We start from the raw sequence: 19,584 nt of genomic DNA, 5'->3' as shown, positions 1-19,584 counted from the left end.
AAGAGTTTTCTGTAAGCCCATGAGGTAAAACAACACCTGATTTAATTTGAGGCCACGTGATTAACCTAATATAACATGCTTTTAGCTTCCTATTAACGAGGCCCGTCTCATTTATGGTGAGCTGTGGGTCACCGTCTTCATTTAGCTCTTCAGATGAGGCAGTCAAATTACCTGTCTGTTGGGATTCTGGAGTTATTTCTGGCACAGTATGAAAAAAAAAAGCCAATATGCTGCTCTGTCATCGTTGAAGCTAATCACTACTCAGCATCTATTGTTATCTCTGGGGTAAACATCATGGAAAATTATGAGCATCATCCAAGATGGAACACATGTGGAGTGAATTTGGGAAATATGTTGACTATTGTGTCACGTTTGGATGGGTGACAGATCATAGACTGAGACCTGTTGGCTGGTATTTGTCGATATTTTGTTCTTATTTGTGAGTAGAAAGCAGCAGGTGGTTAAGATCTATACTGTATGTGTGTACTGGTGTGATGGGAGGGGTTTCATATGAGTCATAGTTTAGTTCACTCATGCCCAACACATTGAAATGTTTCAGCGTTTCCATGGCAATACAACAGAAAACAGCCACGTTCTGTATGTCTACAAAGAGGCCCAGTGCAAGTGTGTGTGTGTGTTCAGTAAACGGTACAAAATCATTAACCACCAGAACAGTGTGAGCCTCCTGTGGAATGTATCACCAGTCCTCCCTCAAACTCTTTCTCTTTATGTCTGTTTGCAACTACATTTGTCTATTACCTGAATCCCCTGCAAAGGATTCCTCATGCTAGAGAAAAATTACAAGTTAATACTTTTAGGATATAAACTCACAGGCTACATTTACTGTCATGGATTCCTCCTACAGACATACAGTTTGTCAGAAAAGCACTATGATCGCGAGTGTGTTGTTGTGTTTTACCATTTTGTGTTTCACTTGCATGAGTGATAAATTCAGTCTTGAGCTAAAGTGAACATTATTAGCTTTGTGGATGCAGATTTCACAACATTTTATTTATTCAGTGTATTTCTACTGTCTGGAGCTATTCTGTCTTTTAGTAAAATAGCTTCACTTAATGGAATCAAGCTATATTTTGTAACGGTATATCCTGGACATGATGAGGGGCAAACAACCACACACGCATCCCAAAATCATCCACTTACCCACAATTGCATGGTTTTGATTGCAGAAGGGAAACCCGGAGAAAGACCATACAAGCACCGGTAGAACATGCAAACTCCGCACAGAACAATTCCAGACTCAAACCCAGGAAATTCCTGCTGTCGGGAAAGAGTGCGTGCATGTATGTGTGTCCCTCCATTTCTGCGTAATGATATTTGCATGTCTGTAATGGGATTTGTTAATCCACACACACAGATTTTTGCATGAGGCGAGCAAAACTCATGCAAATGCAATTATACTCTTGCACGCTTATTATAATTTCAGTTTGTATAGTATGTTTGCTGTGTGTAATTTGATTTGTGCGTGCCGACGGGGACCTGTAAACGTTCCTGTCTTCACCTCAACCTCAGGCAGACCTCTCAATAGGATAGATATTCACAGCGAGGTTTTCCTTCAGGCAGCGCAAGGTGTGCCCTCAGTACGGACTCGTAGGCTCTGATCACTTCCTGTAGTGTTATGTGTCTATATCGAGTGTTGTGCATCATGCACTCAGAAATTCCACCAAGCACTTACAAATAAAATACAAAAATCATTACAAACATACAAATATCAGTGATAGAAACACACAAAACTCAGTAATTGTGTTACTATAATAAGCCCATACTCACAAACATGTCTACATAAGGCTTGTCAGAGTTCACTAATTTGACTTGATTATCTATTACCTTCATTATTTTTTAGATCATTTGTCTTTGATTTTCACAATATGAGATTCACAATGGGGCTTTGAGTAAATTTGATAACGCTGATGATAATCAACTTTGCTTTACCTGGTGTAACACTGAGTCAGCATAAGATATTCATGTGAAGCTCCAAAACTGCAGTAAGCAAGTAAAATAAACACTGATCCTAAGTAAGTGTGAACACTCTGAATTTTGATGTTGTTGCAGCCTTGAGTGTTGCTTTAATTATGGTCCTGAAACTGCAAAAAAAAAAAACAAGGGATTTGTGGATTAAAGTTTTGTTGGTCCTGAAAGCTGTTTTCTCCTCTGGTGGTAACTACAGCAGAAATTGAGCGATTTCACCAAGTAATAATAATAATAATAAGGTATCAGTACTGTCATAATAGGACGTTAGGACATACCTGAGACTGTGACTTGATAGAGACTCTGATAACACAATATGAACTGTCTGCATGTGTGTGTGCATTTGTGAGTTGAGTGTGTGTTTGATGTGACTGAACGGAGGCCGAAGGCAGGAAATCCATACTGCCGGTTTGGATAAGCCCGGCTCTCTCGGACCAGCATTATCATTCCTGACTTGCTTTTGCTGTGCAACATTTCTCTCTGCATTCGCTGCTTCCAAAGCAATACATCCAACAGAAATACTCACTCTAATATGTGCATGCTTGATAATAGACATATGGGTATAAAAAAAGCACAAAAAAAACAACAAATGTGCTTTCCACAGTCCGTTATTTATAACACCGGTGGGTTGAAAGGATGGGAGGGGTGGAAAAGAAAAAGAAATGAGGACACAGAGAGAGAGAGAGAGAGAGAGAGAGAGAGAGAGAGAGAGAGAGAGAGAGAGAGAGAGAGAGAGAGAGAGAGAGAGAATTGTGGAATGTGATAATAGTTTTAGAGAACAGAGTGGGGCTCCAGGTTGATACACACCGAGGGGTTTCCTCTGTGCAACAGAGACAGCTTTGTCTCAGCAGTCTGACTGGAATAGAAGTCTCTCTACCAAGTGCTGGTTAAAAAAAAATTAAAAATCAGCATGGAAAGAGCCAGGAATATGTGTATGAACCAAACTATTTTAAGAGAGAAAAAATTTGAAAAAGAAGAAAGAGGTTAAAAAAAAAGAAAAGAAAAAAAGTGTAGTCCAGCTTTCCCTGCCCGGGCACATTACTGCCCATCACTGTCCCACAACATTCCTCTGACCTGTCTTCTTTTTTTTTTCCCTCCACAGACATACAAAGACTAAATTATTTGTGGGAACAGCAGGAGGGATGTGCTCGTCTCGCTGCCTTCTTAAGGAAAAAAAGAAGAAAGCGGAAGAAATATTGCTGTGTCTTGCATCTTGATGGAGGTTAAAGTGAGATAAGGAGGAGGGAAAAATGCAGGAAAGGGTTGAACCTGGTGAAAATGAAGCTGTTAATAAAAAGTGATGGTCGTCTTTGCCTCTGGGGAACAGTTTTGTCTGAGAACCAGATGACAGAGACAATCAGGTCATTATCTTAACAGCTGTTTGTAAAAACAACTTTTAATACACCACCCTCTCATTTGAGCGTTGGATCGCAGCGAAGTAGAAAATCTTCCTTTCCGATGCATCTCAAAACCTTTTTGATGCCTCTGTGTCTTAAACGCATTTTAATTTCTCTGAATTAGAAAGCGTGAGAAATAAGAAATTAACCTTCAGTTCAGTCTGAATCGTCCTCCTGTAGATTCTCCATTTCCTTTATTTGCCCAATCTTTCTTACGTTCTGAAGAAGAAGGCTCAATAGATTGGGAAGACCATACAGAATGTTTAATTAATGTAAACTAGTTCACAGAGCTGTTCCACAATCTTTAATTCAACAGTACGTCCTCACAAGCAGCAACAAATGAATTTCAAATGAAAATTGTCACTGATTGACACTTTTTTCTTACATTCCTCTGCAGAAATGAGTGTTTGCAGCATTGCAAATGCTGCTTTTATGCATTTCTTTAGCTGTGAGTAACTCAGCTCTAATGCTGATGGTTTGAATTTCGCCCTCCGTCTGATACAATCTCGAGAAGATGAGAAGCTGGGTGGGATTTCCATGAGCGTGTCGATATTTCATACATCTGCTCTGTGAACCCGTGAGTCATTCATCAAACTTTATTGGCCTATCTGTGTTTGCCATTGTCCAGACAAGTTGAGGCTGGCCTTGCTTTTTTGGGGGGGCTGCCCGGACGCTTTTTTTGGACACACACACACATATCCAGGCGCTATATATGTTGTGTGTGTTTTCTGCAACAAATGAGATATTAAAACAAAGTCACAGGAAACATACAAAGCTCCCTGTGTCAGATGTTCTGAGTGAAGCTGTTTTCACAGGGGACAGTCGAGGATTTCTCAGAATTCAGGAGCAGCCGGAGCCAAAACACACTGGTCTGTGTAGTGAGCCATCTGGCCGGCAATTCTCACACACACACACACACACACACACACACACACACACACACACACACACACACACACACACACACACACACACACACACACACACACACACACACACACACACACACACACACACACACACACACACAGACACACACACACACACACAGAGTTTACTCAACCAAACACCCCACAATTATATTTTGCTTTTTCTTGGACTACATTCTGCAATTGTTCTATTTTCTTCTGTCCCTTGTGAGATTGGCCGTTCGTCCAGTCTTGTTATTCAAGCAGGAAAATGTCTGGAACTGAACAAAACCTAACATAGATTAACATGAGCTGCTTCTCCACTTCTGTGAACTATTAAGGATTGCGATGTTGCATATATTTGTTTAATTCTTAGAGTATTAAACCTCTAGACGTTGTGTATTCTGGGCTTAAAGCCCTTGATGCTTTGCATTGCTTATGAATCTCAACAGCTGCTCTTAAAAACGTGACACATATGAGGGAATCTGGGAGGTTCTGTTGTGACCTGATGAGGTTTAAGCTCTATCAGAGGGGGCTACTCCTCCTCCCACACGTTGTGACCCCCTGGGTTAGGTTAACTGATGACCCTTCAATTGCCCTGAGCTGTGAGTGATTGTCTGTTTCTCTGCGTCAGCCTTTTCATGGACTGGTGAGCCGTCCAGGATGTCGCCTTCCCTTTCGGTCAATGTCAGCTCGGATTGGTCTCCAGTTAAGGTCTCAAGTTCAGATTTACAATGAATAACCAAAAGCAATAGTATAAGTACAAATACCTAAGTGGTTTTCATATGTATCCAGAGTATGAGATTGTCCAGCGCGAGAGTGAAAAGATAACAGTTTTGCAGCAGAAATTCCTGTGAGGGTGTAGTCGCTGCTGGGTTGTTTGGGGATGGACAAAAACACGCCAAAGCTTTCCATTGAATCCATCCAACGACGGCTCTTCCTTTCCTTTTTTTTTTTTCTGTCATTCTTTATCTCTACCCTGAACCCTTTCGAACTGTTTTCAGTCTCTCCAGGGGGTCATTTCAAACGAGCGCTGACGTCACAGCCAGGAAACCCGACGTGACCTCTGTTGGTTCTTTGTTAAAATAACAGGATTGGTGCCGGCACAACATCTAATTATGACAGCTGAACGCAGAGCGGGGATTCTCTTGGCTGAAAACACTATTTTTTCAAAACAAAAGTGTGTGTGAGATCCAAGTCAGGAGCTTCTCGGTTGGTATCAGGTTGTGTGTACCACAGTGGTTCCAATTAAACATCATCACCACACCATTAAAACTATTAAAAAACAAACAAACTGCAGCTTCTTGAGAGAGCGAGAGCAAACACACTGTTCTGCTCCAGTTAATGACTCATAGCACTAACAAAGTTTACATTTTAGCCTCATGTTGCTTGGATTAAGACGCAATAAGCTTCAGGTGAACAGAAATTCCTGTCGGAGACTTTATGATCTGTTCTAAAAGTGGCAGCAGTAAAAGTTGGGCGAGCCTCAACTGTGGAGAGATAACGAGCATGTAGCTTTGCAGGGCAACAGTAATTAACACCAACTCAAAGAGCAGCCAGCCATTATAAGATTGAAAGCAGTTTTGTAGATATTTGACAGATTGAAAGTAAATTTTAATCCTTCTTGGGAGGTCCAGACCTTTACTCAGAATACTGTATGTTCACATGATAATGGACAATCTGGAATCAGTCGGATTCAGCCTCTTTGATTCATAAATATCTGTACCAACGTCAATGATATTTACAAGAAATATATAATAAAAAAAAAGTAGTAAATTCCTTTAACTTCATCCTATGGAAGACGACGACGTTTTCTTTTAGGAAATTCAATTTCTGAAGATATTTGACTAAAATTATAAATACAAGCACAGTTATTCTTGGTAGAGGCAGTTCTCATTATTCCAGTATTCTGGTTAAACAGTGAAAGTTTATTGGTGCCCAATTCAGTCCATGCAATTTAAACATAGCTGTCGCTTTCACTTCTGCTTTGTAAATCCACCATTTAATAAGCATAAAGTCCGAGAAGGATAGCTTATTTTACTGCCCAATACACCTATAATTATCAAAGGGAAGACTATTAATAGTTAAAATAACTACCCTGTTTTCATTAAGCCTTCAGAAAATGTTAACTATGTCACTCTATTGGTGACAGCGAAGCCAGAACGGGGTATTTCCCGGGGATTGTGAACAGTTGTTCAAGCATTTCACATCAAACGTACCAAACCTGTTTTAATCTTTCCACGCTTTTCAAGAGTATTCAAATTTGCTTACAAGCATGTCCGAGGACACACCTTAAACAATGGAGAAAAACATTTTCCCAAAGAAGACGTTGACTCCTGAGCCAGTGAAACCTCCTACCATCACAGACACGTATTGGTTCAAAGACATTTCACAAAGACAGAGACAATGATGTAACCCTCTTGGCTAAAGGTATTTTAGTTTTGGTGTGAAACAAGATTATTATCAGATGCCTGTTTTGCAGCAAATGCAAACTTTACACGCAAGCAGGCCTAAAAGCCACCTGGACACATAAACGCTATTCAAAGATATTTGAAATCTCGGAACTGCAGTTTTCTGCAGATTGTCTGAACCAAATTGAACATTTAGTGATAAAATCTTTTGACATGAAGTCTGTCATCCATTGCTGGATATACAGAGGTCCTCACAAAGTGAACATGTGTTCTCATTGCTGTCCACTTAATCAGATGTTTTCTTCCCTTTGTGGGAACCGCATTCGTATCTGTGCATCAGTAGGAAGCTTATACAGTGTTGACGCAATAGCAAAGTCTTTTAAATAAAAGCTACTCTCAAAACATACACTCAAAAACATCAATATGTTTAAATAAAGGGAAAAAAAAACACAACTAATTAAAGCACCATGTGAACAAGCAGTGTCTTTTAAAAGGTATGTCCGTCATCTTTAAATAGAGGAAACATGCCAAATCCAGCACAGTGGAAAAACACACGACAGGAGGACTCGGAGGGGGCCCCATGCTTCATTATATTAAGTGACCCTTTAAGACCGCGAAAGGCCAACTGGTGCAAACACTGGGTGGCTGATGACAGTAAAAAGATGCTTCCTGACAATTACGCAGCAGCGGCGCTTTCGTCAAAGTAAACTCGAGCTAAGGTCACTGTCATTAAAGGACACTCAGCGATGGTGAGACAATGCCACATGATGTACGGCATGACAAGATACACACTTAACGTCTCTAGACCATGTGGAAAATGTCCGGTACATTCAAGCACTCATGTACCACATTGCAGCATAAAAAGAAAGAAAAAACATGTTTGGTGGGCTAATTCTTTGTTGTAAAGATGCTTCTTGATAATAAATCTTGTACCATTATAAAGCCTGATTGTTTCCCTGATTAGTGGAGCCATATTTGTGGCAACTGTCACTCAGTTGTAAGATTGAGTCGTCCCCCAATTACAAGGCACATTTCTTAGTTCCAATCCTAAGATTGAGAACTGTGCATGGCAGCCATTGCCAATGGTCAGTATCAATGGGAAGAACAAGAACTGATGACATCAGTTACACCAAGATTTTCCATTTTTCTCTGCCAGTGCCAAGCAGCTTTCTTTTTGGTGTCTTTATTGGAGGACCTGATTAATGAAGCACAAAGAAACCAGACATATTGTAAATATAACTTTGCATTTATTGTACTGGTCAAGTTGTTTGCAGAGTGAATTTCATCACATTCTGGTGTCCGGTGCTAATCCCACAAATGCACTCCCTTTACAAATGCGGTGCAATTTGAAATAAAAACTTTACAATGAAGAATCTACAAAATGCAAAGATCCTGATTTTTAAGTGTGTGATTTTAAAAACCTCATACGACTTCATCAAGGTAATCAACTCTTGATTTAAAAGCAGAATAATTGATATTGTGGGAACTATACAGGTGACCTGAGTTCACTTTTTCCTGTCCAAAGTAAATGAAATGAGTTGCTTTACCACAATACACAACCTGTAAAAGCCAGACAATTGTGAAAAAATTAATAACGAGCAATTGACATGAGTGAATGATTGAGAGAAATTAAGTGAAAAATAACTTGTGACCTCTTCAACCCAATAACCTATAAATTCTAAATTAACTGCAGTTTTTGATGTTTGAAAATGCTTTTTTTCCTCGTCAAATATCCAGGAAAAATACCAAGTGTGTTTAATTATGTGTTCTCATTTCTGAATATTACGTCATGTATTTCATGTAGCTCTGCCTCACCCGGGGAGGGTCGTTCTGAACACACAGGGTTTTTAATAATTTAGGAGAGAAGGTATTACACAATGCATAGACTCCAGTTTACACTTTCATGTGAAAAACAATTGCAGATTTACTCCAATAAAAAGTCTAGAAATGAGAAAAAAAAAAGTCAGTCATTCTCAAAGAGCTGTACCTCGCCTACTGTGAAGCCCACTGTACGTCACTGGTTTCTGGGGATCCAGTTAAAATTGAAAGTGTTATTAAATGCTGCATTATTATTCCTTAAATATGCTGATTCAAAGCAAAATAAATGATATGTTGTATGCAGAGCCACTGCATAATATGGTTATAAATTCTATTTTTCAAAATGCACAACTGAACTGAAGTTTACTGTCATTATTTTGTTTAGCAATCAATAGAGGATTTGTAAGGGTTTGTGGGGTTTATGATTCTGTGAGGCAGAAGAAATCGTGAACTTGTATTTTTCAGTTTAGGCTCCTAATGTATCCAGCAGTCAACAAAACTACTGGCGCGTACACTAAATCAGAGCATCTTTGTTAAGCTTAACTGATCCCAGTAGAGATTGTGGTGCATATTGGGCCACATAGGTGGTCTGATTATGAGCCAAAGAATACAGAACCGCCTCTTTAGTGAGAGAAAAGGGTCAACATAGGAACAATTAAAAAAAAACAGCTACAGCCTGGTGGTCTGGCTAACCACAGGAAAAGCAGAAATCTTTTACAACGTTGTGTGGATTCACTCCTGCTTGTGAGATAAATGATGGAAAGACAAGAGAAATGGGAGAAGGGGGGAAGGGGGGAAGGGGGGGGGGGGGGGGCACACTGACAGGATGTTCTGGTGAGTTTGGACAGCACTGCAGATCAGAGGAGATGGCAACGGACCTTATCCAAAAGAAAGTCCAGCATATGGCCTATCTCAGTGGGACACCACCACAACGCCCCCTCAAATTTTTGTTTCCCCCTTTCTACACCCACACAACACACCCCCACACAAACTATTGATCTCCCCTTTCAGAAGACATCAGACAGGGCGAAAGAAAACTAAGGCAAGTGAGGGAGTGTCCCAGAGCCTCTGTGACTGTGGATGGGCATCGTCACAACAGTCTTAAACGACTGTTTTCAAGCAGATAAACCATGGACATGACGTAATGCAAATTACTGCCTCTCACCCCAGGGTGAGTAATGCCAAAGATGAAGTGCTCGAGTAGGGTGGAATTAGATAAACATTACATCTTGTCTTGACCAGAAGGGACCCGTGTCATGGAAACACTGAGTCAGAGCCTCGGAGGAATGACTGTCTCTTATTTACTCGATTTATTCGATAGAAAAGTAACTACACAGTGAAGAGAAACTTGTTTTGAATTGCTCAGACATAACTCATAATTCATTCTTCATTCAAGAAGTATTTGTGAAGAAGTGTTAATCTTAAAAATGCTCTAATTTTGATCTAATAATTCTAGACACAAAAACATGAGTTCCGAGGGTGGAGATGTTGGGGTTTTCCACCAATTGAACCATAACATTGTCTTTTATCCCAAATACAAGATGAAGCTGTGAGGCCATCTAGTGGTAATTCACTGTTAAATACGCTCAACTTGAATCAGTGTACAATAAAAACGTGTCCAAAACTAAACATGAAAAGAAATGAGTTCAAACAATAGCTGAGGTGTTGTCTCTGCAGCTGCCTTAGTATTTGTCAGTATTACATCTCCATCATTTCACCACCGCAGACCGTTCCACCCCCCCTTATTTCGTCTCCATGTGATTCATCCTCGCTTGTCTTTCACGTCCTGCTCTTTGGAGATCAGACTCCAGATGGGACCACCTGTCCGGTCAATTGTCGGGGTCAGAAGTTTAGGTGTAAACCAATCCCGACGTGGGGAGCAGCCAAGAACTGGGGGCAGCTATTTAAAGGCCTTTTGATAATGAGGTGGAATTGTGGAGCCGTGTTCTTCCATCGTAAACACACACACACACACACACACACACACACACACACACACACACACACACACACACACACACACACACACACACACACACACACACACACACACACACACACACACACACACACACACACACACACACACACACACACACACACACACACACACACATCGTAGATGCTTTTGGCTGTAGTTGAGGCGAGAACTTCAAAACTGAGATGGGCCTGCGTGTGTGATCTCACTCCGTCTTTCTTCTTTTACTATATCCAAGTCAGGGTTTCAGTGTATCCAAACAATTTAAAGTCATCAATTAACCTAACAGGATAACAAACAGTTTGTGAGAGAGAGCAAAAATACCAGGATTATCTTCCCGCATGTAAACTCTACATAGAAAGAACTCAGGCCTGGAATCAAACCATAGTCCGCTTGCAGTGAGGAGCCTCCTTCAAACCCTGTGGCATCGGAGTCAAGCACATTACTCAAAAGCAGACACAACTCAATGTTTGGACACGTTGCCATCAGGCGATCAGCATTCTGTCTCTCTCTCGCTCTCTCTCTCTCAGCCTGCCATGGACTCCTCTTTCGCCCTGCCCAGTGTTTATTAATAAACCTAAACAGATCTGTGGTAGTCATGGTCACACAGCGGCGCAGTGAAAGAGTGAGGAGGCTGGGTCAACTGGTACGCCCCCCCCCCCAGTTCATGTGCAGACTCTGCTCCCGCTCATTCTACCACACTCACTGCTCTTGTCATTTGGATCACAACATCTCAACCTTCGTCCAACTGATTCGACTGATTCAAGCACAGAGAGAGAAAGAAAGGATAGACACCAAGAGGTAAGCAGAATTATATTTTCTAATAACACGTGATGGTTGACACTGATCATGTTTAAATCATAATTTTAACACAAGTGATTTGATTTACTTATACCGATTCAATAGGTCGATTTATAAAAGTGAAGTATTGAAGTATAAGGAAAAAGTTTTATGAATGTATGACCAAAAAAGGAAAAGAGGTTTTGTGCTCAGAATGCAAATTAATGCCCGTCCTTTCACTGGGCGCCAGAAGTCCAAAGGAATTCGCTTTGTGCCCAACGGCTGTTCTGCAGCAGGACAGCTGGTCACTGTCATTCCTCCACTGAAGGCAGAACAAACTTCGAAAATACACCTCCGCTCATCAGCGCATCCACCGTCTGACCTAGTTTTAATATAAAGACAGGAGCTGCACCTTGGATTCTGTTGGAGGAAATCTTCCAGCTAGAAAATGGAAGACATTCGTTCACATATAAATTTCTACGCTATAAATCTCAGTGTGATGACACTTTTAGGTCAATTTGATCAATTTACTCCTGGGGAGTCTCACGCCAGTCCTGGCAAACACCTCAGAGGGTTATATTACAGCTGCATTATCCACCAGGGCACATCATAAATGTTCTTGTGTCCACATGATATGTTGTGATAATCCGTTGGCTAATTTAATCCCTATACTGCCTCTGCAACTTCAGAGAAAAGGTGTTTGTGCATGTGTGTGTTGATAATAGCTGTGTTGAGGTTTCATTGAGTTCTCTGAATACCATTGAAAAGAAGCGAGCCGAAGCTCAGGCGTGACGCCTCGAGGGGGAAGCCGTCAATACCAGACCCTCTGGTCAACCGTGCCCACCCCGCTCCACATGTTCACAAGTGCTAATGACATCAGCATAATCTGCCTAAAAATATTAACTGAAATGTCATCAGTGTCGACCAGGATTAAAATTTGTCTCATGTAACACGATTCACAGCTTTAATATGCTTCAGCTAGAGTTTCTGACATGTTTGTCTGCTCTGATCAGGGGAATTTCAGGAATCAGGTTCGAACCAATGGATGATCAAGATGATAAATGTCCTCCTGCCGGGTTCGAGCCACTCTTCATCGAAGAAGAGGATGGGCATCAGGACCGGGAGGGAAACACAGGAACGCAGTTTAAACAGTCGTCTTTACTGAAGCCGTACCTGCAGGAGATGGATGACTTGCTGAAGAGCTGTGAGGATCTCGCTGGCGTCCCGCTCGGCCCGCAATACTCTGAAAGTCACAACGAAACAAGTCTGAGCGAACCAAGTCACGGTCGGGGCAGAGGGGACGTTACGATGGGAAGCCATGGAGAAGCACACACATCTCCTCCTGCGTATCTGTCCACCAGCTACATGGACACTCACACGGAAAGGCCTGCAACAGAAGAGCCGCCGACAAGAGGCCAGTCGCGGAGCGCGAGCGCCATTATCGACAGGTGCAGAGTGACCAGAGGAAGCGCTCGCCAGTCAGAGATGCCCCTCACTACCGCCGGCAACAAACTGAGCGAGAGCATGGTGGAGTACGAGGGCCAGCTGATGGGCATGTTGGCCATGCTGGAGAACTGCATGGAGGAGGCTGACATGGACTTTGAGCCCCAAGACTGGGTTCCAGAGTCAAGCCAAGAATATGTACACATCAATCACAATCCTCATCTTCACTGGGGTGCAACGCTGGTGCCCGTCCAGCATGAGAGGCCGATGGATTTGGAGACCCAGCCGATGCAATTAGACTCCAGTCAACAGGTGGAAGAAGATCAAGTTTCCAAGGACCGCGGCGATAGAGCAACAAACGGATGCCAGTTAAATCTCCTGCCCAGCTGTGACGACCGAGAGTTCAGCTTCACACAGTCACCACCCCTGCTAGAGGAGACAAACACAGCACCGATGTTCAAGAAGGGCACAGACACAAAGAGAGACATCACTGAGACAGAAAGAGACGACACTGAACTACCCGACGAAAAGAGACACAAACTGAAGACGGACGCCGCTGACACAGGATCCGGCCTGGATGAATTGGAGGAAGTTGGGTCTCAGATGGAGGAGTGCATAGAGGAGGTGCAGCTGTTGGAAAAGAGGAGGAAGGAGCTCCTGGCGGAGGTGCTACTGCTCAGAGGGAAGAAAGACCCAGAGGAGCCGGAAACGACGGGAGAACGGGAGGAGACAGAGGAGCAGATTGATAGCAAGGTGGCAGAGCTCATGAATGTCCTCAAGATGGAGAAAGAAGGGCGAAGGGAGGAGAGGAAGAAGGAGATGACCATCCTCAGGGAGGAGAGGGCCGAGGAGGAGAGGAGGATGTGGAAGGTGAACCTGGAGAGACAGGGGCTGCAGGACGAGCTCCGGAAGCTGAAGAAGAGGCTGTTCGCCGTTGCTCGAGACTGCGCCCACAGCCAGGCTGCCCTGAACAAACACCGGCGGGAGGTGGAGCTGCTCAAGAGAGAAGAGGTGAGAAACACAAAACGCTCGTCACATTTCGAAGAACTCCGCGTGTAAACAAATCTCTTTCCCGCCGTCTTCCAGGAGAAGGTGAACTCGGCCGTGCTCCAGCTGACGGAGGAGGGCTTCCAGCTCAGGTCAGCGCAGAGACAGCAGCTCTCGGACCTGCGGGCAAAGCTTCACGCCCGGCGATCCAGCCAGACCTCCAACACTCAGGACGAGCTGAGCGAGTGCAGGAGGCACTCGTGTGGCGACATCCAGCAGTATGTGCAGGGCGGGCTGAAGTCCCTGGAGGACAGGTGTGCATCACCGATACCTGCTTTTCAGATTAGAAGTCCATTAATGAGGCAAATCATTAAAGATTCTGCGTCTTATGTTTCCAGGTACGAACCCATTTTGATGGCCTTGCTGAAGAGGAGAGAGGCCGCTGAGGCGGCTCTGGTTAAAACCAAAGAGCAGGCGCAGGAGCTGCGCGCCCAGCTGACTCCCCTCAGAGAGGAGATACAAAAACTGCAGCTCCAGAGGGCTTGTTTGGAGGAGAAACTCAAACTGATTCACATGCAAAGAAGAGAGGATGTGTGGCAGTATAAGGTGAGCATGATGATGAACCAACAGTTGTGTGAATATGAGAATAAACAGGCTGTCAACACATGTATGTGCCTTTCAGGAAACCGTTTACTATCTTGAGGAGAGCAGCAGAGAGCTGAAAACAGAGCTACAGATCCAGAAGAAGAAAACTAAGGAGATAGCCGAGCTGAAGGACAGTCTTTCCAAGCAACTGCTGATTTACAGGTGAATTATCCAGTTTGTGTCACAGCTTAGAAAATAGAAATTGAGTAAATTCCTTCAACTTCTTTATTTTTTTCTGACAGGGCTGTGATCAAGGACCACAACAAGTCTGACCATGAGGAGAAATCATGAGAGCACACCTTATTTAATGTGTTCCTCAAAATCGACTAGAGAACCTTTAAAGTTCACCGAATGCACTTTACACAACTAAATACACACGATTGTTACAAAGCTCAGCTAAGATTTAGCGAATGTTGTCCTGGTGTGAGCTTGTAGAAGTTTTTTTTTTTTTTTTGTTCTGAATAAAAGCAGCGTTTCTTGTAATCCGGGTGCAACTGATGAGTTCATGTCCTTGCGGAGAGCCGAGAAGGTTTCGTGTACTTATAAGGGCAACATGTCTGCGGAGCCACACAACAGGACAAAGAGTAATAGAGTGAGAGTCGGCATGGGAGACGGGAAAGTACCGAGACGTCACAGCACACATGAAAAGATCTGCTGCGAAGTACGGTAAGGCATTACCAGGTACTAGCATGGAAAGGATTATTAATTCAAGGCGCCACATACAGAACTATTTCATCTTGAGTGGGTTGAAATGGTAAAAGAATGCCATGACCTTTAAACTATAAGGTCTTCCTTTTCGCCGAGTATACAGAATGAAAAGGTCTATCTTTACACAAAATCAAATAATTACTATGAAAAATGACTCATCTCAACAATCTCAAGACTTGGAATCTTCAGGTGCAAAAGATGTTTTATGTTTTCTTTAAAAGTTTTACCATGTCATTGGTGGTTTAGTTCGCCGGATTGGAGCCTCTTGTGGACACCCCAGATGTAGAAGATAAAGAAATGAAGTGGAGCCAGAAGTCTATCAAAGACATTTTTATTAGGAATGCATCCACTGTACAGTTGAAAAATATTAAAATGTAGAATAATAATAGAAAAAAAATCAACTTGTAATGTATAAGATAACATTTAATTGATTTACCGACGACTGAGGCAAAGGGGAGTGGGACCAAAATAGACTATTTAAACATGCACTCAGTAAAAAACAGCTGGTGTGTAAATCAGCATCCAGACCGATAAGATGGAAACGAGTCTGAGCTAAAAAAAAAAAAAAATAATAAAAATGATTGTTTTGTAACCACGGGCTCACCTTCAAACGAGCCCGACATCAAATCCAAAGCAAATGTTAAAATACTGTGCGCTGTGTACGCAAGACGTGGCAGTAAGTTTTTTTCAGTTTAGTTTTTCAACAGAAACTTAAAAAGTTAAATGTTTCAGTGTATAAAGAGGAAGCCAATTTGGTTCCAAAAAGGTACACAGCAAAAAAAAAAAAAAAAAAACAACAACAAAAAAAACATGGGCGAGCGGTTGAGGTGCAAAGTTACTTTAAAAACAATACATACTCTCCCCTTAGGATTTACAGTCAGTTTTGTTTTTCATAGAGAAAGAGGAAGTTGCTGGTTGGAAGCTCTGAGGTGATGGATTGTGGCGAGGTGCTATGCTGTGGCTTCAGGATCCGTGGAGCCCTCGGGATCCTCGTCGTTATAGATGTTCTCGGCCTAAAAAGAAGGAGCAAGTTCAGCCATCTTGACACATTTAGGTTACAATGTGAATATTTGTTCATTGCAGGACAATTGGTTAAAAGGGACATTTCTGCCACAGAGTTTAAAATATGGGTCAACATATTTCTCTCTCTGGATTTTAACGCCTCCAGCTTTGATATCAGCAACAGCTGCAGTCATTGACCTTCTAATGATCCGCGGTGTTGGTATTATCTTGTATATCATATCAGAGAGACCAATCCCCCCCCACCTAAGCAGGAGGAGGAGGAATCATGTTCGCTGCCGCGCTGTCACAGCTGACTTACCATTTGCCAAACTTGCATTATGTTGTCCTCGGACACGGAGCAGATGATCCAGGGCTCGTTTGGGTTCCAGGAGAAGTCGGAGATCTTTGCCGTGTGGCCTCCGTGAATGAACTAGTGTGGAAGAACGAAGTCTGAGTATCAAAGTGTTCCCGGACACACCAACACGTACAGGAATTCACTGAAACTCACCAGCAGCTCAGGAGGGCCATCCTCCGCATCTTCTGGTGACTGCTCCTCTCCAATTTTGCTGAAAATATAACAAGAGTGTTTCTAAGTTTTAGTTTTCTGCTTCTTTCCACTGACAGCCATTATTGTGCTACAATAAATGTATTACATCTTGAAAATGTCTCTGGAGACAATTATTGATCAGAACAAAGTCGCTGAACTGGCCAGACAAGAAAATGTCAAATTTGGAAAAAGAAGGAGCCTCATTCAGTGTTTCATCGGTTCGTGAACTTCTTCCCACAATGATAACTTGATTACCTGAGGTCCCAGACGTTGAGGCGACGATCCGTCCCACTGGATGCCAGAATGGTCTCATTATGAGGAGACCACTGGACCTAAAACATCCAAGTACGCAACCGTGTAAAACTCCTGCGTGCATCACAGCTTTAACTGTTCTTATCTTCTCATTTTGATCTCCTTCTAAAAACACACAACCTACCTGGAAGATCTCGTCCTTGTGCGACTCGAAGGAATGCAGCTTCAGTTTCAGGTTCCTCAAGTCCCAAAGAGCCACCGTCTGCAGGTGAGGAGATAGGAAGACATTACACATACCTGCTGCCCTAAACTAAAGGTAAAACCGAGGGAGTAAATCAAATTAAATCCCAAATTCACTTCGGGGGAAAATATTTGCTTACCTTGTCTGCCGAGCCAGTGGCCAGGATGAACTCGCTATAGGGATTAAATGACAAACAGTTGACCTCGGCGGTGTGTGCATCTACTGCATGGCTGGGTTTGGAGGTGTTGTTGGAACGTGTGTCCCATCTAAAGAGGAAAAAAAAACAAAAACACAGGTTGAATATCAAACCCCTGTGAGCGTGTCTGAGGTGCTTCATTAAACGCGATTAAAAGATGGTTTTACATCATAAGCTTCTGGTCATCTGCCACAGATCCAAACAGCGATTCGTGAAGCAGGTGCCAAGACACGTCTTCCACCACCGCCGTGTGGCCTGTGAAGATCGTCTTGGCGTCCACGATCCTCCCCTCCTTTGGCACGGCACTGATGTCCCACAAACAGATCGTCTATGGATTTAAATAAAAGCGAGTTTGCATTGCAAAGACCTTCACTCCAACGTTTTTTTTTTTTTTTTAAATGCACACGTAAGACTAGATGTTTTATTTATTTATTTTTTTCTTACATGATCATCAGATGCACTGAGGAGACAGCCAGACAGGTTTGGATTCCACGAGAGACCATAGCCTTCTTTCTGATGGCCTCTGAGCCGCAGGTCAGGGTGACACTCTCCAGAAACATCTGTGGACATCAATATTATTTCACACTATTACAAAATCCAGCCCATTTTTCTCAATGTACCCAAATACATTTCGCCGATCGTACTGTATGCGTGGGTTCAAGATATGTACCTGGCTTTGAGGGATGTTTGGTGTAGTCAAACACCAGCACATCCGAGGTGGGGGTCTTCGTGGCAATGATGCATGGGTTCTGGGGCATGTAGCGGGCGCGGTTCACTTCCCCTTCGTGATTGATCTTAATTTCTATCTCAATCTTGCCCGTCACTGAGCCAAATCCACCAAATTCTGAAAGAAAACACAGCAGAATGCATATCCAGTTAAAATGAGCAAAATAAAAGGCAACCAGCAAAGTATTTACAAGCAGGATGGTTTCTGTTTTAGTGATCGAAAGTACAACTCACAAAAATTCTGAATTCACCATAAAGAGCCTGAATGCGTAAAAATCCAGGTTGTTGGACATGCAAGCACTGCTCACCTCCTTTATCACTGTCATACTGTGACGCCTCCAACTGGGCGTCATCATTGGGTAGCTGGACAGTCGCAATGACCAAGTGATTCTGCTCATCAGAGGTGTGTGTTCCCAACACCAGCCGGTGCACGCTGAAATCCTTTCCCTCTGGCCTGGTAGAAACAACAAAGTGTGGTTTAACTTATAGGTGAGTGTACGGCACAAAGAAGAAGCAGTGCAGGACCACTGGGAGTCTACCTGGAGACATCGGGCAGCCACTGAGCGGTGAGACTGGGCCACTCCAGAGCATGGGTCATCACCAGGTCGTAGAGAAAAGGAGTGTTTTTCTTCCAGATCTTGTACTCCTCATTGATCACTCTCTCCTCCACAGCATCGTCAAACGCTCCAGCTTGAGAGAGAGAGGATTAACAAAAGACCCAGAGATGAATCAATCACGTGCAATGAGATCCCTTGTTACGTTTAGTGGGTTCAAACTGTTGGAAGGTTTGTGCGCAAGTTATGCAAACAGAGGAAAAGCTGCTCAGATAACTGAGTTAATAGAGAGGCGTGTAGGTGTGTGTGTGTGTGTGTGTGTGTGTGTGTGTGTGTGTGTGTGTGTGTGTGTGTGTGTGTGTGTGTGTGTGTGTGTGTGTGTGTGCCACAAAGTAGAAGCTCCAAACGCTCAAATACTGAACTTGAGGCCTGGCCAGTGGCCAATATGAGACATGCTATTTTTGTTTTTATCCAGACAAAATCAGCATCTCGTGACGTTTATCGACGACCGAGTTGTTTTTTTCGTCCGGCTCTTACAATAACTTGGCAGCTAGCCGCTGCTTGAAGCTACCCGGCTATTCAGCTGCGACACGACAGAACACATTTCTTTTTGTTTTAGACACAGTGCTAACAATACACGCACTCATTTACCTTCCTTGTCCGCCATTGCGCGTATCTTGAAGCGATTGACAGAAACACGGAGATGTTACCCGAAACACGGAGCCAGTAAACCGACAGTCCCAGCTCGGCCTCCGGCTGCTATTTAAACCATAGTAGGAACTATGCTAAGCTAACGGGGGGCTAACTGAGCGGCCGCCTGTACGCTGGACGTGGGTGCGTTCGCGCGCTCAGTCCAAGCGCGAGGGGGACGTCTTTCTGCCAATCACCGGCTGTTGCTGTTGGTGACCAACAGAGGGCGTCATTATGGCGCTCAGACAAAGGGAGACGGGTCACTGGGTTCATCTTTCTCATCTGGCGCAACAATCAAGGAAATCAATAGAAAGA

General features: G+C 43.1%; 2 protein-coding genes across 2 annotated transcripts; one reads left to right on the top strand and one right to left on the bottom strand.

The window, feature by feature from the left end:
- Window positions 1-11,201: 11,201 nt before the first annotated feature.
- Window positions 11,202-15,659, top strand: sync (syncoilin, intermediate filament protein). The gene is made up of 6 exons (XM_080484885.1): window positions 11,202-11,299; window positions 12,292-13,732; window positions 13,808-14,022; window positions 14,107-14,314; window positions 14,391-14,515; window positions 14,596-15,659. The coding sequence occupies exons 2-6, from the start codon at window positions 12,320-12,322 to the stop codon at window positions 14,642-14,644; spliced, it is 2,010 nt and encodes a 669-aa protein (XP_080341011.1). The 5' UTR covers window positions 11,202-11,299; window positions 12,292-12,319; the 3' UTR covers window positions 14,645-15,659.
- rbbp4 (retinoblastoma binding protein 4) lies at window positions 15,376-19,473 on the bottom strand. Its single transcript, XM_080484886.1, has 12 exons — window positions 19,231-19,473; window positions 18,565-18,715; window positions 18,334-18,479; window positions 17,970-18,143; window positions 17,744-17,859; window positions 17,467-17,627; window positions 17,243-17,369; window positions 17,047-17,124; window positions 16,866-16,942; window positions 16,572-16,629; window positions 16,383-16,493; window positions 15,376-16,074 (listed from the first exon to the last, which is right to left on the bottom strand). The coding sequence occupies exons 1-12, from the start codon at window positions 19,244-19,246 to the stop codon at window positions 16,012-16,014; spliced, it is 1,278 nt and encodes a 425-aa protein (XP_080341012.1). The 5' UTR covers window positions 19,247-19,473; the 3' UTR covers window positions 15,376-16,011.
- Between the last annotated feature and the right edge of the window lie 111 nt (window positions 19,474-19,584).

The sequence above is a fragment of the Lipophrys pholis genome, assembly GCF_963383615.2.
Source record: "Lipophrys pholis genome assembly, chromosome: 17".
NCBI classification, from domain to species: Eukaryota; Metazoa; Chordata; class Actinopteri; order Blenniiformes; family Blenniidae; genus Lipophrys; species Lipophrys pholis.
Note: the sequence above shows the minus strand (reverse complement) of the source record. Positions and strands in the feature narration are given on the sequence as shown.

Bases quoted from the DNA above. Each gene is read 5' to 3' on its own strand.
- sync (XM_080484885.1), top strand. From the start codon at position 12,320: ATGGATGATCAAGATGATAAATGTCCTCCTGCCGGGTTCGAGCCACTC. The intron at 14,023-14,106 runs GTGTGCATCACC...TTATGTTTCCAG, and splicing joins CTGAAGTCCCTGGAGGACAG to GTACGAACCCATTTTGATGG. The intron at 14,516-14,595 runs GTGAATTATCCA...TTTTTCTGACAG, and splicing joins AAGCAACTGCTGATTTACAG to GGCTGTGATCAAGGACCACA.
- rbbp4 (XM_080484886.1), bottom strand. The intron at 17,860-17,969 runs GTACATATCTTG...TGATGTCCACAG, and splicing joins CAAACATCCCTCAAAGCCAG to ATGTTTCTGGAGAGTGTCAC. The intron at 16,494-16,571 runs GTGAGTTTCAGT...CTTCCACACTAG, and splicing joins ATGGCCCTCCTGAGCTGCTG to TTCATTCACGGAGGCCACAC.